Genomic DNA, 13,733 nt, shown 5'->3' with positions numbered 1-13,733 from the left:
GAAACGTCCAGACAGTCTTAACTCAGTACAAGGACCGCATCAATCTACTGAAAGAGGCTGGTTTGTCTGTAGAGGGCAGCATAACCCAACAGAAAGGAAAAGGAAGTCAATGACAGGCTATTTGGTACAAACTGAAGAAGCTTGTGTTCCTTTAAGGATGTGTCAGGCTTGAACCAGTCACAGGGGATGGTAGGGGCAAGTGCTAAACCAAAACTTACTCTTCTACTATTTTCAGAAAATCTTTAATCACATTCTTTCGGGATCAACAGTGTCAATATCTATAAAGCACAAATGGGGATGGAGTAGGGTAGAGCAAACAAATGGGTATTTGTGGAGGGTCAGGATTATAAAGTAGCAGGAGGACAAGGTAGATGGTGTGCTTGAGACCTAAATGGCAGACTTCTAAAAGCTAGATTCCAGCTTGCACCTGAATCTTATGTACCAGGGTATCGAAAATCTCCATTCTCTCTTGTCTATCTACCTATACACAAAAATATAGGAAGGGGAGGGAGGAAATTACTCCATATAATGTGATATACGTAGAGATAAGGAGTAAGTGTGAAGTGTTAGAGTCAGAATACAGGGTGCAGAGGTAACTCAGCTTCTTCTCCCAGGCTTTATTCTACTGCCCTTTTTCGATGCTGGAAAAAGGCATGTACTGTACCTCAGGAGGTACTGTGGAAATCAGGCAGAAGGAGGTAAATGTCAGAGGAGGAAAGTTTGAAAATTAAGATTCTAACTCAAGAAAGATGCAGATTCCCCTGTGTGTGTGTTGACATGTCTCTCTGAGAACACTCATATCAAAGTGCCACATATATTACAAGCCCCTAAAGACATATGGGATGGCATTAAAAAGCTTGTGACTGGGGAAGGGAGAAAATAATATGATTCCTAGAACATCGCCACTAGATAACTCTTTCAAGAATAAGATCCATTTGTGCCTTGTCATAAATGTATTATGTCCACAGATTGATGAATTACAAAACACAGGTGTAAAGATAGGTTCTAGATTGATTCAGTGCTTCCCCACTAACAAGAAGATGGAATCTGGTCAGAAAAGACCAGAAGAGTGGGTCACTTCAGACAGGGGTCAGGACAGGTACAGGTTTTGGTCAGTAGCTAAGGGTGCAAGGAAACCCAAGTCCTGGGGATGAAGTATATGGGAATGATGGGCAAAAGGATCCAAGTCTTCAAAAAGAGTATACTTTCCAAATAAATAAGAATTACATAGTTTTAAAATAAAAATAATAATTTGGGAAGGGGTGATGCCAAAGACAACAAAAATGTCAGTTGTATTCTTGACCTCTCCAAGTGTCCTTCTATTCAGGGAAAAAAGTTGTTTGCTGAGCCCAAGGATGCTGGTTTTTCACTTAGCCACGGTATCAGTAGTCATTTGTCCAGCCTTTCAATCTGTGGAAACAAGATCCCCACCCCCCACCCCACCGTGAGGGAGGAAGCTTTGTGTGCCCCAGATAACTCGAATGCCAGTACTGAAAATCAGGGCCAGATTAAGATGTACATCAATGAAGTGTGTCAGGAGACTGTGCCACGTTGCTGCAACTCATTTCTGCAGCAGGCCGGATTAAATTTGTTAATAAGCATGACAGTTATTAATAACATGCTTGCCAAGTCCGTTTCAGACTTGAAGTTCCCTTTGATATCTGAGGAAAGTAGCTGTGCTAAGGTTCAGGTTTTAGAACCGCTGATGGGTTTGTCTGAAAAGCCAGTCTTGGCGGGGGAGTTGCTGGGTGCCCAGATGCTGTTCTCATTCATGTCCCTCTTTGTCGGAAGTGCAAACAGAGCGGTTCTCCTGGAAACTCTCACCCCTTAAATGGCCTTCTGGGACAGCATGGGACTGAATCCACACAAACGAACCCTGTTAGGTTTGCAGATGTCAAAGAATCTGCAGTGGGTGCTACTGAGGATCCAGCCTTAGGCAGTCACCCTGTGGTTGGGTGCACGTTCCAGAAGCTACATTGAGGACCACACTCTTATTGGCCCGGCAGGCCCCCCACCCCGCCCCCGCCGCAGAGCTTTGGGCAATTCCTTGGTTTTGCAGTCTGCAGGCATCATGCATTGTAAATTACTCCCTTGCAGCCCTCTTCATGCAGTAAAGGGCTCGCTGTGGCGCCTGCCGCGGATAACGCACATCAAACGAGAGCACCACCAGGGCTCTCATTGCCTGTGACGGTCTCCCTGTCTGAGCGGGACCACTTTGCAGAGGCCAGGCCCATCGGGGAGCTCACGCTGAAAACGCATCTGCCGCTGCCTATGTCAAAGTATTTTCCTTTTCTCTTTCTTCGACACCAGCCAGTGGATGGTGAACCTGTTCATCCAAACAGTGCACTCCCCTTGTATCCATCGTACCGTCTTAACTTCCCCCGCCCAAGTCTGCATCTGTATGTATCATCAATAAACTTATGTGCTTTGATTGACAAAAAGAGAGAGACATGGTCCTTGTCCTTGAGCTTGCAGTCTTCACGAAGAGAAAGGCCAGGCCGATGTGCACAATAAACGCCAGCTGACTGGGGGTGGGGGCTGCTCCCTGACAGATGCACACTTGTCAGTGCTCACAGGAGACAGGGGCAGAAAGGGGCGGCTGTGCTCAGCATAACCTCCAAGAAAGGAGATGGGGGCAGGGCTGACAGGTGGGGGTCAGGGAGGTTGGGGGAATGTGGATGGAATGTTGAGAGAACTGGGAGAGAAAACACCCTCAAAGCAGGACACAGGAGTGCCAGGTGCAGAGGAATCCCTTGATAAAGGGGATTCCTTGACTGCCTGCCTAGGGAGGAAGGCCAGTGCCCTTGGTGTTTGTGCATTGCTTAGTGGTGGTGGTCGGTGGTGGCCATTGTGGTGGGGGTGATGGGGGGGCTCCCTGTCACGCATCCATGCACATCCAATGCATAATTATCACAGTTAGGATTGCCACTTGCCCGGTGCCTGCTTTACCTCTAACTCTCCTGCACAGCTGCTGTGTCGCACCTGCTTCCAGCTCTCCTTTCGGTCTTGGGATCCCAAGCACTGCTTCCTGGCAGGGTGAGAGGGTTGTCTGCTGCTTCATTGGGGTGAAACTCCCTTCCTCCACAGCTCCCTTTGTACCTCAGGTGGGGCCCAGGAAGGGAACAGGGGAGCCCTCCATGAACTCCCTGTGGGGGTGGTAGGGCAGATGTGGAGGGTGCTTGGCACGACCAGCCTCGGCCTGTCCATCCATCTGCACACCCCTCCATACTGTCCCTGTGAGGCACGGCAGTGCCCCTGTGGGCTTGTGGAACCATGGGTCCACAGGGCTGGCCAACTCATTCTGCCACACCCTCCCGTCCCAGGGAGCTTTCATCCCTGTCTCACCAAAGTCATGTTCCCTGCAGGTTTGTGATGTATCAGGCAGTGGTCTCCTTCTCCAAAGCCATGATTTCCCTTGGATGGTGCTGCTTCTGTGCCAGGTGCCCTCTCCCGGACAGTCTCCCCAGGATGCTGCTGCGGGTCACCATGCCCTGGCCAGCAGTGGTCTGTCTGCCCGCAGGGTGCTCTGCCTTCTGCCTGCTCTCCTCCACATAAAACTTTGCTTCCTTTTCATTTCTTCTTTTCCTGTCCCCTGGAGTCTGGGTTCCAAGTGGTTTAGAGCTTTCCTGCTTGTACCATGCGTCCCACACTCTACGCTGACCCGAGCACCTTCCAGGTCTCCCTACCAACTCTGGGAAGCCCTCCACCTGGGAATAGGGACGCTGCATCTTCCCAGCCCTGTGCCTTGGATGGCCAGCAAGAGACCTGTGGTCATTGCCATGCCATACCCCCCATGGAGGCTCACTCCCACCCCTGATCTGGGGCCTCCTTGGCTGACTCTGGGGCCCTGACTTGTTTCCCAATAGCAGCTGATGGGACCACCCGTTCCCCCAGGCAAACCACAGTTGGGCCAGGTCATCTGTTTGACAAGGAGGATTTCTCTGCCGACAGCACCTTCATCCTCTTTCCCTGTCCAGCCTGCTCTGCCAGCACTGTCTTCATGATGCCTCCTTGCTCCTAGCTTGTGGCCCAAATTAGCATGTGCCTCCCCATTCCCCTGCACGCTACCACATTCCAGGTGCTCATTTGTGTACAGTTGTCCCTCATCTGTCCATCATGAGGCACTGGAGGCTTCAAGGCTGCAGCTGACTCCTAACTCAGGGAGGGCCTCAGAGGCTTCCTACCCATCTCCTCAGCAGCTCTCTCACCGGGAAGCCTGCAGGCATATCCAGGCGCCTCCACTGTGGGGCCTCAGCCCAAGGCAAAACCTTCCTTGTCCGTTTCCTGGCACTGCCCTCCCCAAAACACTCCCTGTGTCTGGAGGTGCAGCCCTCTGAACTGCCCTCGGAGAGTTTATAGGGAAGCCAGGTAGAAGCCCAGTTCCATGGGGGTTCTGTCTCCTCAGGGAGGCCTGTGGAGGGGAGTAGGGAGCCTGCCTGCCACCCAGGGCTTGATCAAGACACTGAGAGAGAGGCTTTCAACAGTGGCCAGAGCACCGGTGCCCCCACCCCATAGGTCACACACAATGAAAACAGCCCTGAGCCACCAATCGCAAAACTCACCAGTCTGCTTCAACTACAGGACCGTGTTTCTGGGCTTTCCCATGGCAAACACTGGGCAGGCTCATCCATGCTGGGCTTGCCAGGTACTATGGGGAGGTGCCCTGCCTGCCAGGAAGGTGCTTCCGCCCCAGCCTGAGCTGTCTCTTCTATAAATCTGCAACTGCCACCTCAGACTGCCTCAGACTGCTCCAGAACGGGCCCTGGTTTTGCTTCTTATTCATCTCATCGGTACCTTTACATCGAGTACCCGCAGGCACTGGCTTCCACACTGTCCCCTGTGCTGCCTCCTCTCCTGGGGATCCTGTGGTTTGAAGCCCCCCACCCCACAGCCCTGAAAGTGCACGCGACGTTGCAGACATCCAGCTTCCCCTTGGCCGTCTGGTGCCAAGCCCTGCATTCTCACCAGGGCCCAACGTGTCCCTCTCAAAGCAGTTTCCTCCCCACTCCGCTCCCTTTTAAGTGGCACACGTGCACCAGCACAGCCCCACACACCAAGTCAACCCCTGTGCCTTAGCATTGCTCGGCTGCGCCAAGAGATGGGCAGCTGTGGGCAGGATTTGCTCCTGCCTCCCTTCTAGAATTCACTAACAAGGTCTGAACCCCAGGAGGGCCCTGTCCCAGAGCCCAGCACAGAGCTGTAGAAGGTCGCCCCGCCCCTGCCTGTTACACGTGCTGCATGCATCTTCTCAGTCTGCCACTTCCCTCCTCACTTTGCTCATGGCCCCCTTTTCACCCAGAAGGTTCATTTACCTTGACTGCCTCTGTCTTTGTGGGGGGGCAGCTCAGTATGTCCCTCCTCACTCCTTGACTACTAAAAAGGTCTACTTTATAGTCCCCCGGTGCTTTCATACCATCCCATTTCAAGTTTTGTCTCATGGGTCTGTCTGCTGGCAATTTCCTTTTGGGCAAGATCTGTGATAGTGATGTGATTCGCCTTCTTTCCCTGATGGAAAACCACTGGGTGAGCACTCCATTCTCGTGCCACTGTGTGGCACATTGTGGCATCCTCATGCACCCAGCCCAGCAACTCCTCTGTGCCTTCCTGGCACTGAAGTCTCTCCTGAGGCACATCCCTTTCTCCCAGGAACCCTTGATGCACTTGGGGAGCCTCAGCTCGCTGGGTGGCCTGGGGCAGGTGGTGTGTGTGTGTGTGTGTGTATGTGTGTGTTGGTGGGAAGGGGCACGTGGGTGCTTGTGAGTGGCCCTCAGCCCCCGGTACCCTTTTAGAGTCACTTTCTGTCCCATGAGAAACTTGGGAACCTGAGACTCTAGCACTATCTGTATCTGGGCAGTAATATCTTTTTTTTCTCTCAAATCACCATGTCTGTGCAAGACCAAACCAAGTTCCTGAACAGTGTTTTGTGTCCAATTATAAATATTATGTATGCTGTAATAGCATTCATTAGCATATGTGATTTTACATTTTCTTATATGTTGTAGAATATTTCTAGTATCGTGAATTTTGTTTTTCTTTCCCCTGGCAAGTATATTGAGTGAGTGAGGGAAAAGATCAATAGGACACTATTTTTTTCCTGTTTTACTTTTGAGTATTATATTATGTATGCATTTCCCATTCAAAAATAAATTTACTAAGAAACAGCTTTTGCTGCAGTGTAGAAAATTATTGATATGGCATTGCCACTCTGCTGTCAGGCTCTTTTTTGTGAACTCTCTTATTAATTTTATTATTTTACCTTTTTTTCTATCTGATTTTTCTAGTAGACAGTGTACAAATTATGACATTTTTATCTCCCACTCTTCAATAGTTCATAGTTCATTTCTTTTACTTATCTCACTGCACTGACAAGGCCCTCCAGAACAGCAGTACTGATGATACAGTGCATATTTCTCCTGTTTCTGATTTTAATAGTCTCTTTCAGTGTATGGTTGATGTCTGCTGGAGGTTTCTGAATAAATAATATGTCATATATTTATATAATCAAATTTATAAAGCAGTAAAAATGAGTGAACTAGTCCTGTATGCATCAATCTAGATTATTCTCAGAAACCTAATACTGGGTGAAGTATCAGTTTGCAGAAAGATACTGTGAAAATGCTATTTATTTAATTAAAATATCTGAGATGGTACTATATATTATTTAGTATATCTAAATTGCTTCTGGAAAGGGATACAGGAAATTGTGAATGCAACAAAATATATACTTTAATTTTATTTATTAAGAAAAAGATTATGATAAAGCACAGCAAAATATTTAACATTTGTTGCTAATTACAGTTGATAGTTACATAAATCTTTGCTATTTTCTTGCTTTCTTTTTTAACTAAAAGGAAGGTAGGTGTATTGTGTGCCTGATATAATCAATACAAGTACTTTCATCTAAACATATCCCCAAATATCTTATAATAGTAAGAATTGAAAAGGAGACCCCAAGAGTTTCCCTGCATAGAGAGGTCACATACCAATCAGATTGACATCAGACTTACTATTCATAGTACTTGATTCTAAATATCCACATATTTTAAATGTCCTTACACCTAGAGAATATGCTCCCCTCTAGTATTCTGTGCCTTAATACACTATCCAGCTTGTATGTTTTGCCCATAAAGATGTTATTTAAGCACATGCTTAGTATTCACAAAGTCCCAGGTTCAATCCCCAGCACCATAAAAATAAAAGAGGTATTTAGGACTGGAAGTACTAAGAAATTTTACTTCTTATAGAACTTCTTTTCAGAAGTATTTGAACATGTACTTCAGAAAAATGAGGCAATAAGTCTAAAGTAAATATGGAGTCTAGGAAATAGTGTTCCCAACTTGAGAAAGCAGTTAAGATTACTTTTTTATTTTTTAAAAATGTTATTGGTTCTTTTTAGTTATACATGACAGTAGAATTCATGTTGATATAATTGCATATAATTGTATATAATATCTTATTCTAGTTAGGACCCCATTCTTATGGATGTGCATGATGGTGGGATTCACTATGTTGTATTCCTGTAAGTACACAGAAAAAATATTTCAGATTTATTCCACTGTCTTTCCTTTTCTTATCTCCCTGCATTTCCTTCATCCACCTTTGTTTAATCTACTGAATATATATTCTTCTCCTCTCCCCACTTATTGTGGGTTAGCTTCCACATATCAGTGAAAACATTCAACTTTTGACTTTTAAAAAATGTGTCAGTCAAATACCAGGTTCTGATTAACTAGACCAAATTGGAGCAAGATGACAGAAGATTTAGGGGAGTGTATGAACTCATGAATAACAGATGACCTGGTAAAATGAACTGAGATATTAGAAATTTATTGAGAGATTAGAAAACTGGAGGCAAATTAGGGAAGAAAAACAATTCGATGAATATCTAAGAAAATATTACAGTAATGGTTTCCAATGAATCATGCCTTCTGGTATCTACAGCATTGTGTGGTCCCCTCCCACATGAACTTGGGCCTGGCCATGTAATTTGCTTTAAGTAGTTTAAATGTTAGCAAATATGTCTAAGAAGAGATTCAAACAGCATGGCTTATACTCTTCCTGCTCTGAAACCACCATGTGTGGAGCTGCCACGCCAATTATGGAGGATGGGACCATGACGAACAGAGACAAACTTTTCCAATTGAGAACCCTTAGAAAAAGTTGCCAGGTAAAATATAGTTCTCCCAGTTAAATTTGAATTTCAGCTGAACATCATATTTTTTAGTGTATGTCCCAAATATACTTTAAAATACTAATTGTGCATCTGGAATTCAAATTTAACTGAGTACCCTATATTTTTATGTATTAGTTGTTATAGTTTGGATCTTAAGTGTCCCCAAAGGCTCACGTGTTAAAGGCTTGGTCCCCAGCTGATGATACTATAGGACGCTGTTAGAAACTTAGCGGGTAGGGTCTAGTGAAGGAAATGAGGACAACCGGGATCATTCTCTTGAAGGAGATGTCAGACCCTGGTCCCTTTCTTCTCTCCTCTCCCCTCCCAACCCTCCCCTCCCCTCCCATCCCCTCCTCTCCTCCCTCCTCCTCCTCTTCCTCCTCCTCCTCCTCCTTCTTCTTCTCTCTTTCTCTCTCTCTCCCTCTCTCTCTCTCTCTTTCTCTCCTCCTACCACTATGAGGTGATCAGCTTTGCTGTACCACCAAAAGCAATATGAAACCATGAGCCAAAATGGACCTTTCCTCCTTTAAGTTGTTTTCCTGAGGTGTTTTGTCACAGCAACAAAATGCTAAATATGGCACATCATAATAGATATAATGCCATATCATACTAGATATGGCAACCCTAGCTATAGGAAAACCAGCCCTCAGATGAACTGCCAGCGGACTCTACTCATATAAATGACCTCAGGAAGACCAGCCAAAGAACCAACTAGGTAAATTAATACAAGTCATTGATACATATGATAAAAAAATTAAAATGGCTGTTTAATGCCACTGAGATTTAGAATGTTTTATGAAATAATAGACCACAGATATACAAAACAAAAATGTGTCCTTGCTTAAAAAGTACAGGTAATTAAGGTATAGAATGAGTTCAGCATTTGATGTAATGGAAGGGAAAAGAATCTATTGAATCCTGAATCTGAAAATAGTCTCACTTTAGTGACACAAGGGGCTTGACCTTGGATTCTAGAACATTTCTAAGCAACTATAGTGGGATGGATTAAATTAGAAGCTAATCCCAAGCGTCCCTAGGATCTGACTGTAAATATGAGGTGGGACTGATTTTGAGCTAGCTCCCAAGTTACTAAGAGGGATGCAGGTAAATATTCCTAGTAAAAGATGCATTCATAACCTGACATCGTTGGTTTATACCTTGCCCCTAACCACCACACCAGAAGAAAGTGGACAGATACACCATGAAGTGATCTAAGGAATATAAAGGCAATCCTCCCACACCCCAAGAAAGGCCTGGGTTGAACTTGTGAAAACTCCTTAGGGATTGAGAAACTAATCAGGTGTTATTACTGTCAAAGAGATACCTACATGAGGTTTTAAAATAAAAGGAAATTTTCCCTTCTAATAGAAAGAATGAATTGATTCTATATCATCATGTGCATGCAGCTAAATGTCAGTTTTCTTTTACATTCTGATCTATAGCAACCAAGTCTTCTATGAAAGCCTTCTATTTTCAACTGCAGACATTGATAATCATGAACTGAATTTAGATGATTGTGACTATATAAGTGCCACTCATTGCTGAGCCATGAAGTACCTTAGTACTTGAACCCATCTTCTATAGTTTTAGAAACAATTTACAGATCACCTGTGTGGATGAGATTTCAAATAGGCATAAGACTTAATAAAAATGTACACTTGTCAAAATGTGGAATATAGAAGAATATTTTAAAAAGACATAAGAAAGAATAGCAGAGCCTTTACCTTCATTTTAAAAAGTGCAAACTGAATAAATACTAGTGGAAGTTTATTAATTACAATAGTTTTATATACATATGCATATATATAATTTAAATTTAAATGTAGGACTGGGATTGTAGCTCAGTGGTAGACTGCTTGCCTAGCACCTGTGAAGAATTAGGTTCAATTCTCAGTACTATACAAATAATAAATAAATAAATAAAATAAAGGTACTGAGTTCATCTGCAACAAAAAATTTGAAAAGGTAAATGTAGTTACCTTACTTAATTGATTTTTAATTTTCACTTCCTTCCAAAGAAAGAAAAAATAATAAAAGTTATCTCTGTCTTGCTCACTACTGAATTCCAAATCTTTTGAATACTTCCCAGTCCACAAAGGTGTTCAAGAAATATTTGTGTACTGTATGATTAAACTAAAATAATAATAACACTATAAACACTGAGAATAGAAGAAGGGGAGGGAGAAAGATAATATAAATGAGCTAAAGTGTCCTATTTTCCTATTAGGAGGTCATTACAGATATAAGTATATTTGTGTACTTTTGAAGATAACCACAAGAAGAGGGTTTCTCAACCTTGGAATCATTAACATTTGGGCCAAGGACTATCCTGTGCCTTGTAGGATCCCTAGATTTATCCACAAGAAGGCCAGTAGCACCCTTATCCCTGTGTGTGACAATCAAAAATATATCTAGACACTGAAAACTGTCCTCTTGGTTGGCAAAATCACTTGTAGTTGAGAACCATTGCACCTGAAAAGTTAAGAAAAGTTTGCACTGTAGAGAGTGATACCAAGTCTAGGGAAAAGTAGAAAGGGAAACTGTTTTCATCATAAACTCTACAAGAAATGTTTTGTTGTCATATGTGTATTGTTCTGATAATTAATATTTGTGAAAAATTAATGAGGTGTGAAAGGCTAGCAATGTAGGATGAAGAAGAAGGAAGAATCAGTAATGACTGGAGTTCTAGCATGTGTACAGCAGTAGATGGTAGTCGTGTTCACTGAAACAGGACATGGCAGAAGGAACAGTTTTGGTATAGGACCAGGAAATGATGACACTATTTCAAATATGTTGAACTGAAATATCTGTGGGATATGCAGTCTGTAGGCATCAAATAATTTGATCTTGAACTCAAGACTTGAACTTTATAAACTTGTGAGTCATTAAGATAGAGGTGATAATTGAAGTTATGGTAATGAATGAGATTCTTGGAAAGAGAAAAGAACAGGAACCCAAGGAACAGCAAGATACTGAGTATGTAACATTCCAGTCTTTTTCATTCATCTGCTGTAAATATTAATTAACATATTTCTAAAAACAAATTTTATCTTTGAAAAAAATAATACACATTTATTAAAGCTATTTAAAAAACACATAGAGAAGTACGAACTGTTGTCCAGAACCATAATTGTAACTTGAATGATCAAATTGAGTAGATGCTGAGCATTAACTATGTGCCAGACAGATGGAGATTCAATAGTAAACAAAATGGGCACTATTACTGTGTCCATAGAGCTTATCATCTATTAGGGAATACAGTCAAAGGAAACAGAAAATACAAGTATGGTGAGTGCCATGAAAATTAATACTAGAAAGTCACTTCAACTAAAAGATGCAATGGGGTGTGATTTAAGCATCATTGATGTCATTCATTTTTCTCTTAGTAGGCATGAATTCAGTTTAACAAACAACAAGAAACTATTGTGAGTACCTTTGCTTTCTGTACTATGAGGTATGAAAAGTTCAGGAAAGCTGGCAGTGAAAATGGAGTTGGTTGCCTTTCTGGGAGTGACTAGGGGTTTTGTCCAAACCAAGGCTCTTAGTATATTGGGCTCTGACTCCTTCACAGAGAGTATCTCTGTGGGTTTGTAAATTGGTTTTATGCTTGATGGTTTGTTCAGTTAATTTCCCAGAAGCTCTAGCTGCACTCTTTTGTCAGCTACTAGAAAACAGTAAATGCCAGAAAAGAAAGAAGCTGTCTGTGGCTTTTTTCTTTTCTTTTCTTTTCTTTTCTTTTTTTCTTTTTTGACACTGGCTATTGAACCTAGGGGCACTTAACCACTGAGCCACATCCTCAGCCCTTTTCTACATTTTATTTAGAGACAGGATCTTACTGAGTTGCTTAAGTTCTCATTAATTTGCTGAGGCTGGCTTTAAACTTGGGGTCCTTCTGCCTCAGCCCCCAGAGTTGCTGAGATTACAGGCATGCGCCACTGCACCCAGCTTCTGTTTGTGCATTTCTTAAAGATAAGAAACAAATACACTGTTGACTACAGAAACCTTGATGAACCCTGATAAACCCTATTATGTTATAAGAAGCAGAAAGACATTGAGCTGAAGAACAAATGAGAGATAGGTTATATTTGTAAGAAATAGTCTGTCTCCTTCAGAGCTCTGGAAATAATTTTATGCTGAGTAGCAGGGGAGAGGATAGACTACACTTTCAACAGCCCTGCAACTACCTCTTGAAAGTTCTTGGTATCATTAAGACAACTTTTGACCATTGTCCTAGATGAAAATTCTGCAAATAACTGGTTCAGGAAAACCTGATATCCCTTTAAGGCAGGAAATAAAAATGTACCTGTCATGAAAAAAGGAGAAAAGGGACATAAAAAATGGACAGCAGATGAAGTAAACTCATCTGAAAAATGTTATCATAAAGTAGATGAAAAATGTCATCAAATACTTCAAATGAGCTTGGAAGTTTTAATGAAGCAACTAAGCAAGACCTCACCAAAGAGATGGCAAGATAAGAATAAGATGAAATGTGGGATGTCAGGCCCCAGAGAAAATGTGGGAAAAGAAATTTAACAATCACAAAGATGAAGGCAAAAAATGGCAAGATCACAGGCAAGAAAGAATATACAGGAAAAGTATAGCAATTATGTCAAATCTATGTAAGTTCAGGACTAAAACCAAAACAAATATAGTGATTAAGGTTACAGAACAAATGTAAGGGTGATAAATCCAGATGGAGTAGAAATTATATAACTAACAACAATAGGAAGAGGAAAGAAAATGAAGGTGGGAGGTAATGTCCATATGTTGATTTTCTTATTCTTGATAATTGGGGTCAAAAGATACCATCTAAAGCAGGTAAATATGGCAATAGAGATATAAGTATATTTAATATTAAAAAGTAAACAAGAAGAAACATAATTTAATCAACTAAATTTGGGTAGCTAAAAAGAGAAAGAAAAGGAAAAATGACATATGTATAAAGTTAATTATTGAAGCATTATTTATCATAGTAATAAAAACTATCTTAGTTCCTAAATATCCACAATAAATAGTGCACTCACTAAATAATTAGGGCACAGTCGTGCAACAAAGTACGATTCAGCTATTAAAGGAAAATGTTTTTGTAGTGACAACTGAGGATTGACAAAGTTATTCACATACTGCCATGTATATGTGTGTGTGTGTGTGTGTGTGTGTGTGTGTGTGTTTATACAGTATGTGTGTAAGTTTATTCACACGAGATCTCTGGAATGATGCACAAGAAACTGATAAAATACCTCTGATGGGAGAGAATTGAGGAGTTGGTGAAAAAGAGGGAGAATAAAGGAAGATTTTCTTTCTTTTTTTAAAATTTTATTGAGACAGGGTCTCCCTCAGTGGCCTAGGCTGGTTGCAAACTTTAGATCCTCCTTCCTTAGCCTCCCAAGTACCTTGGATTACAGGCATGCACTACCTCACCTGGATGGGAGATTTTTTCAACGTAAATTCTTATCTTTTGAATTTTGAGCTACTAGGACATGTTACCTATATTTTTTAAAGTAAACTAACTTTGAACTTAAAATGGAATGTAAAGAATCAGATAACCAGTCATCACCCA

The 13,733-nt window shown here is 42.2% G+C and overlaps 1 protein-coding gene across 1 annotated transcript; it reads left to right on the top strand.

Annotated features, from left to right (window-relative positions):
* Positions 1-638: 638 nt before the first annotated feature.
* Positions 639-2,443, top strand: LOC306651091 (protein ARMCX6-like; the record flags this gene model as incomplete). The annotated part of the gene is made up of 3 exons (XM_079123615.1): positions 639-698; positions 969-1,099; positions 1,261-2,443. The coding sequence occupies 3 exons, from the start codon at positions 639-641 to the stop codon at positions 1,829-1,831; spliced, it is 762 nt and encodes a 253-aa protein (XP_078979741.1). The 3' UTR covers positions 1,832-2,443.
* Between the last annotated feature and the right edge of the window lie 11,290 nt (positions 2,444-13,733).

The sequence above is a fragment of the Sciurus vulgaris genome (assembly GCF_902686455.1).
Source record: "Sciurus vulgaris genome assembly, chromosome: X".
Classification (NCBI taxonomy): Eukaryota; Metazoa; Chordata; class Mammalia; order Rodentia; family Sciuridae; genus Sciurus; species Sciurus vulgaris.
Note: the sequence above shows the minus strand (reverse complement) of the source record. Positions and strands in the feature narration are given on the sequence as shown.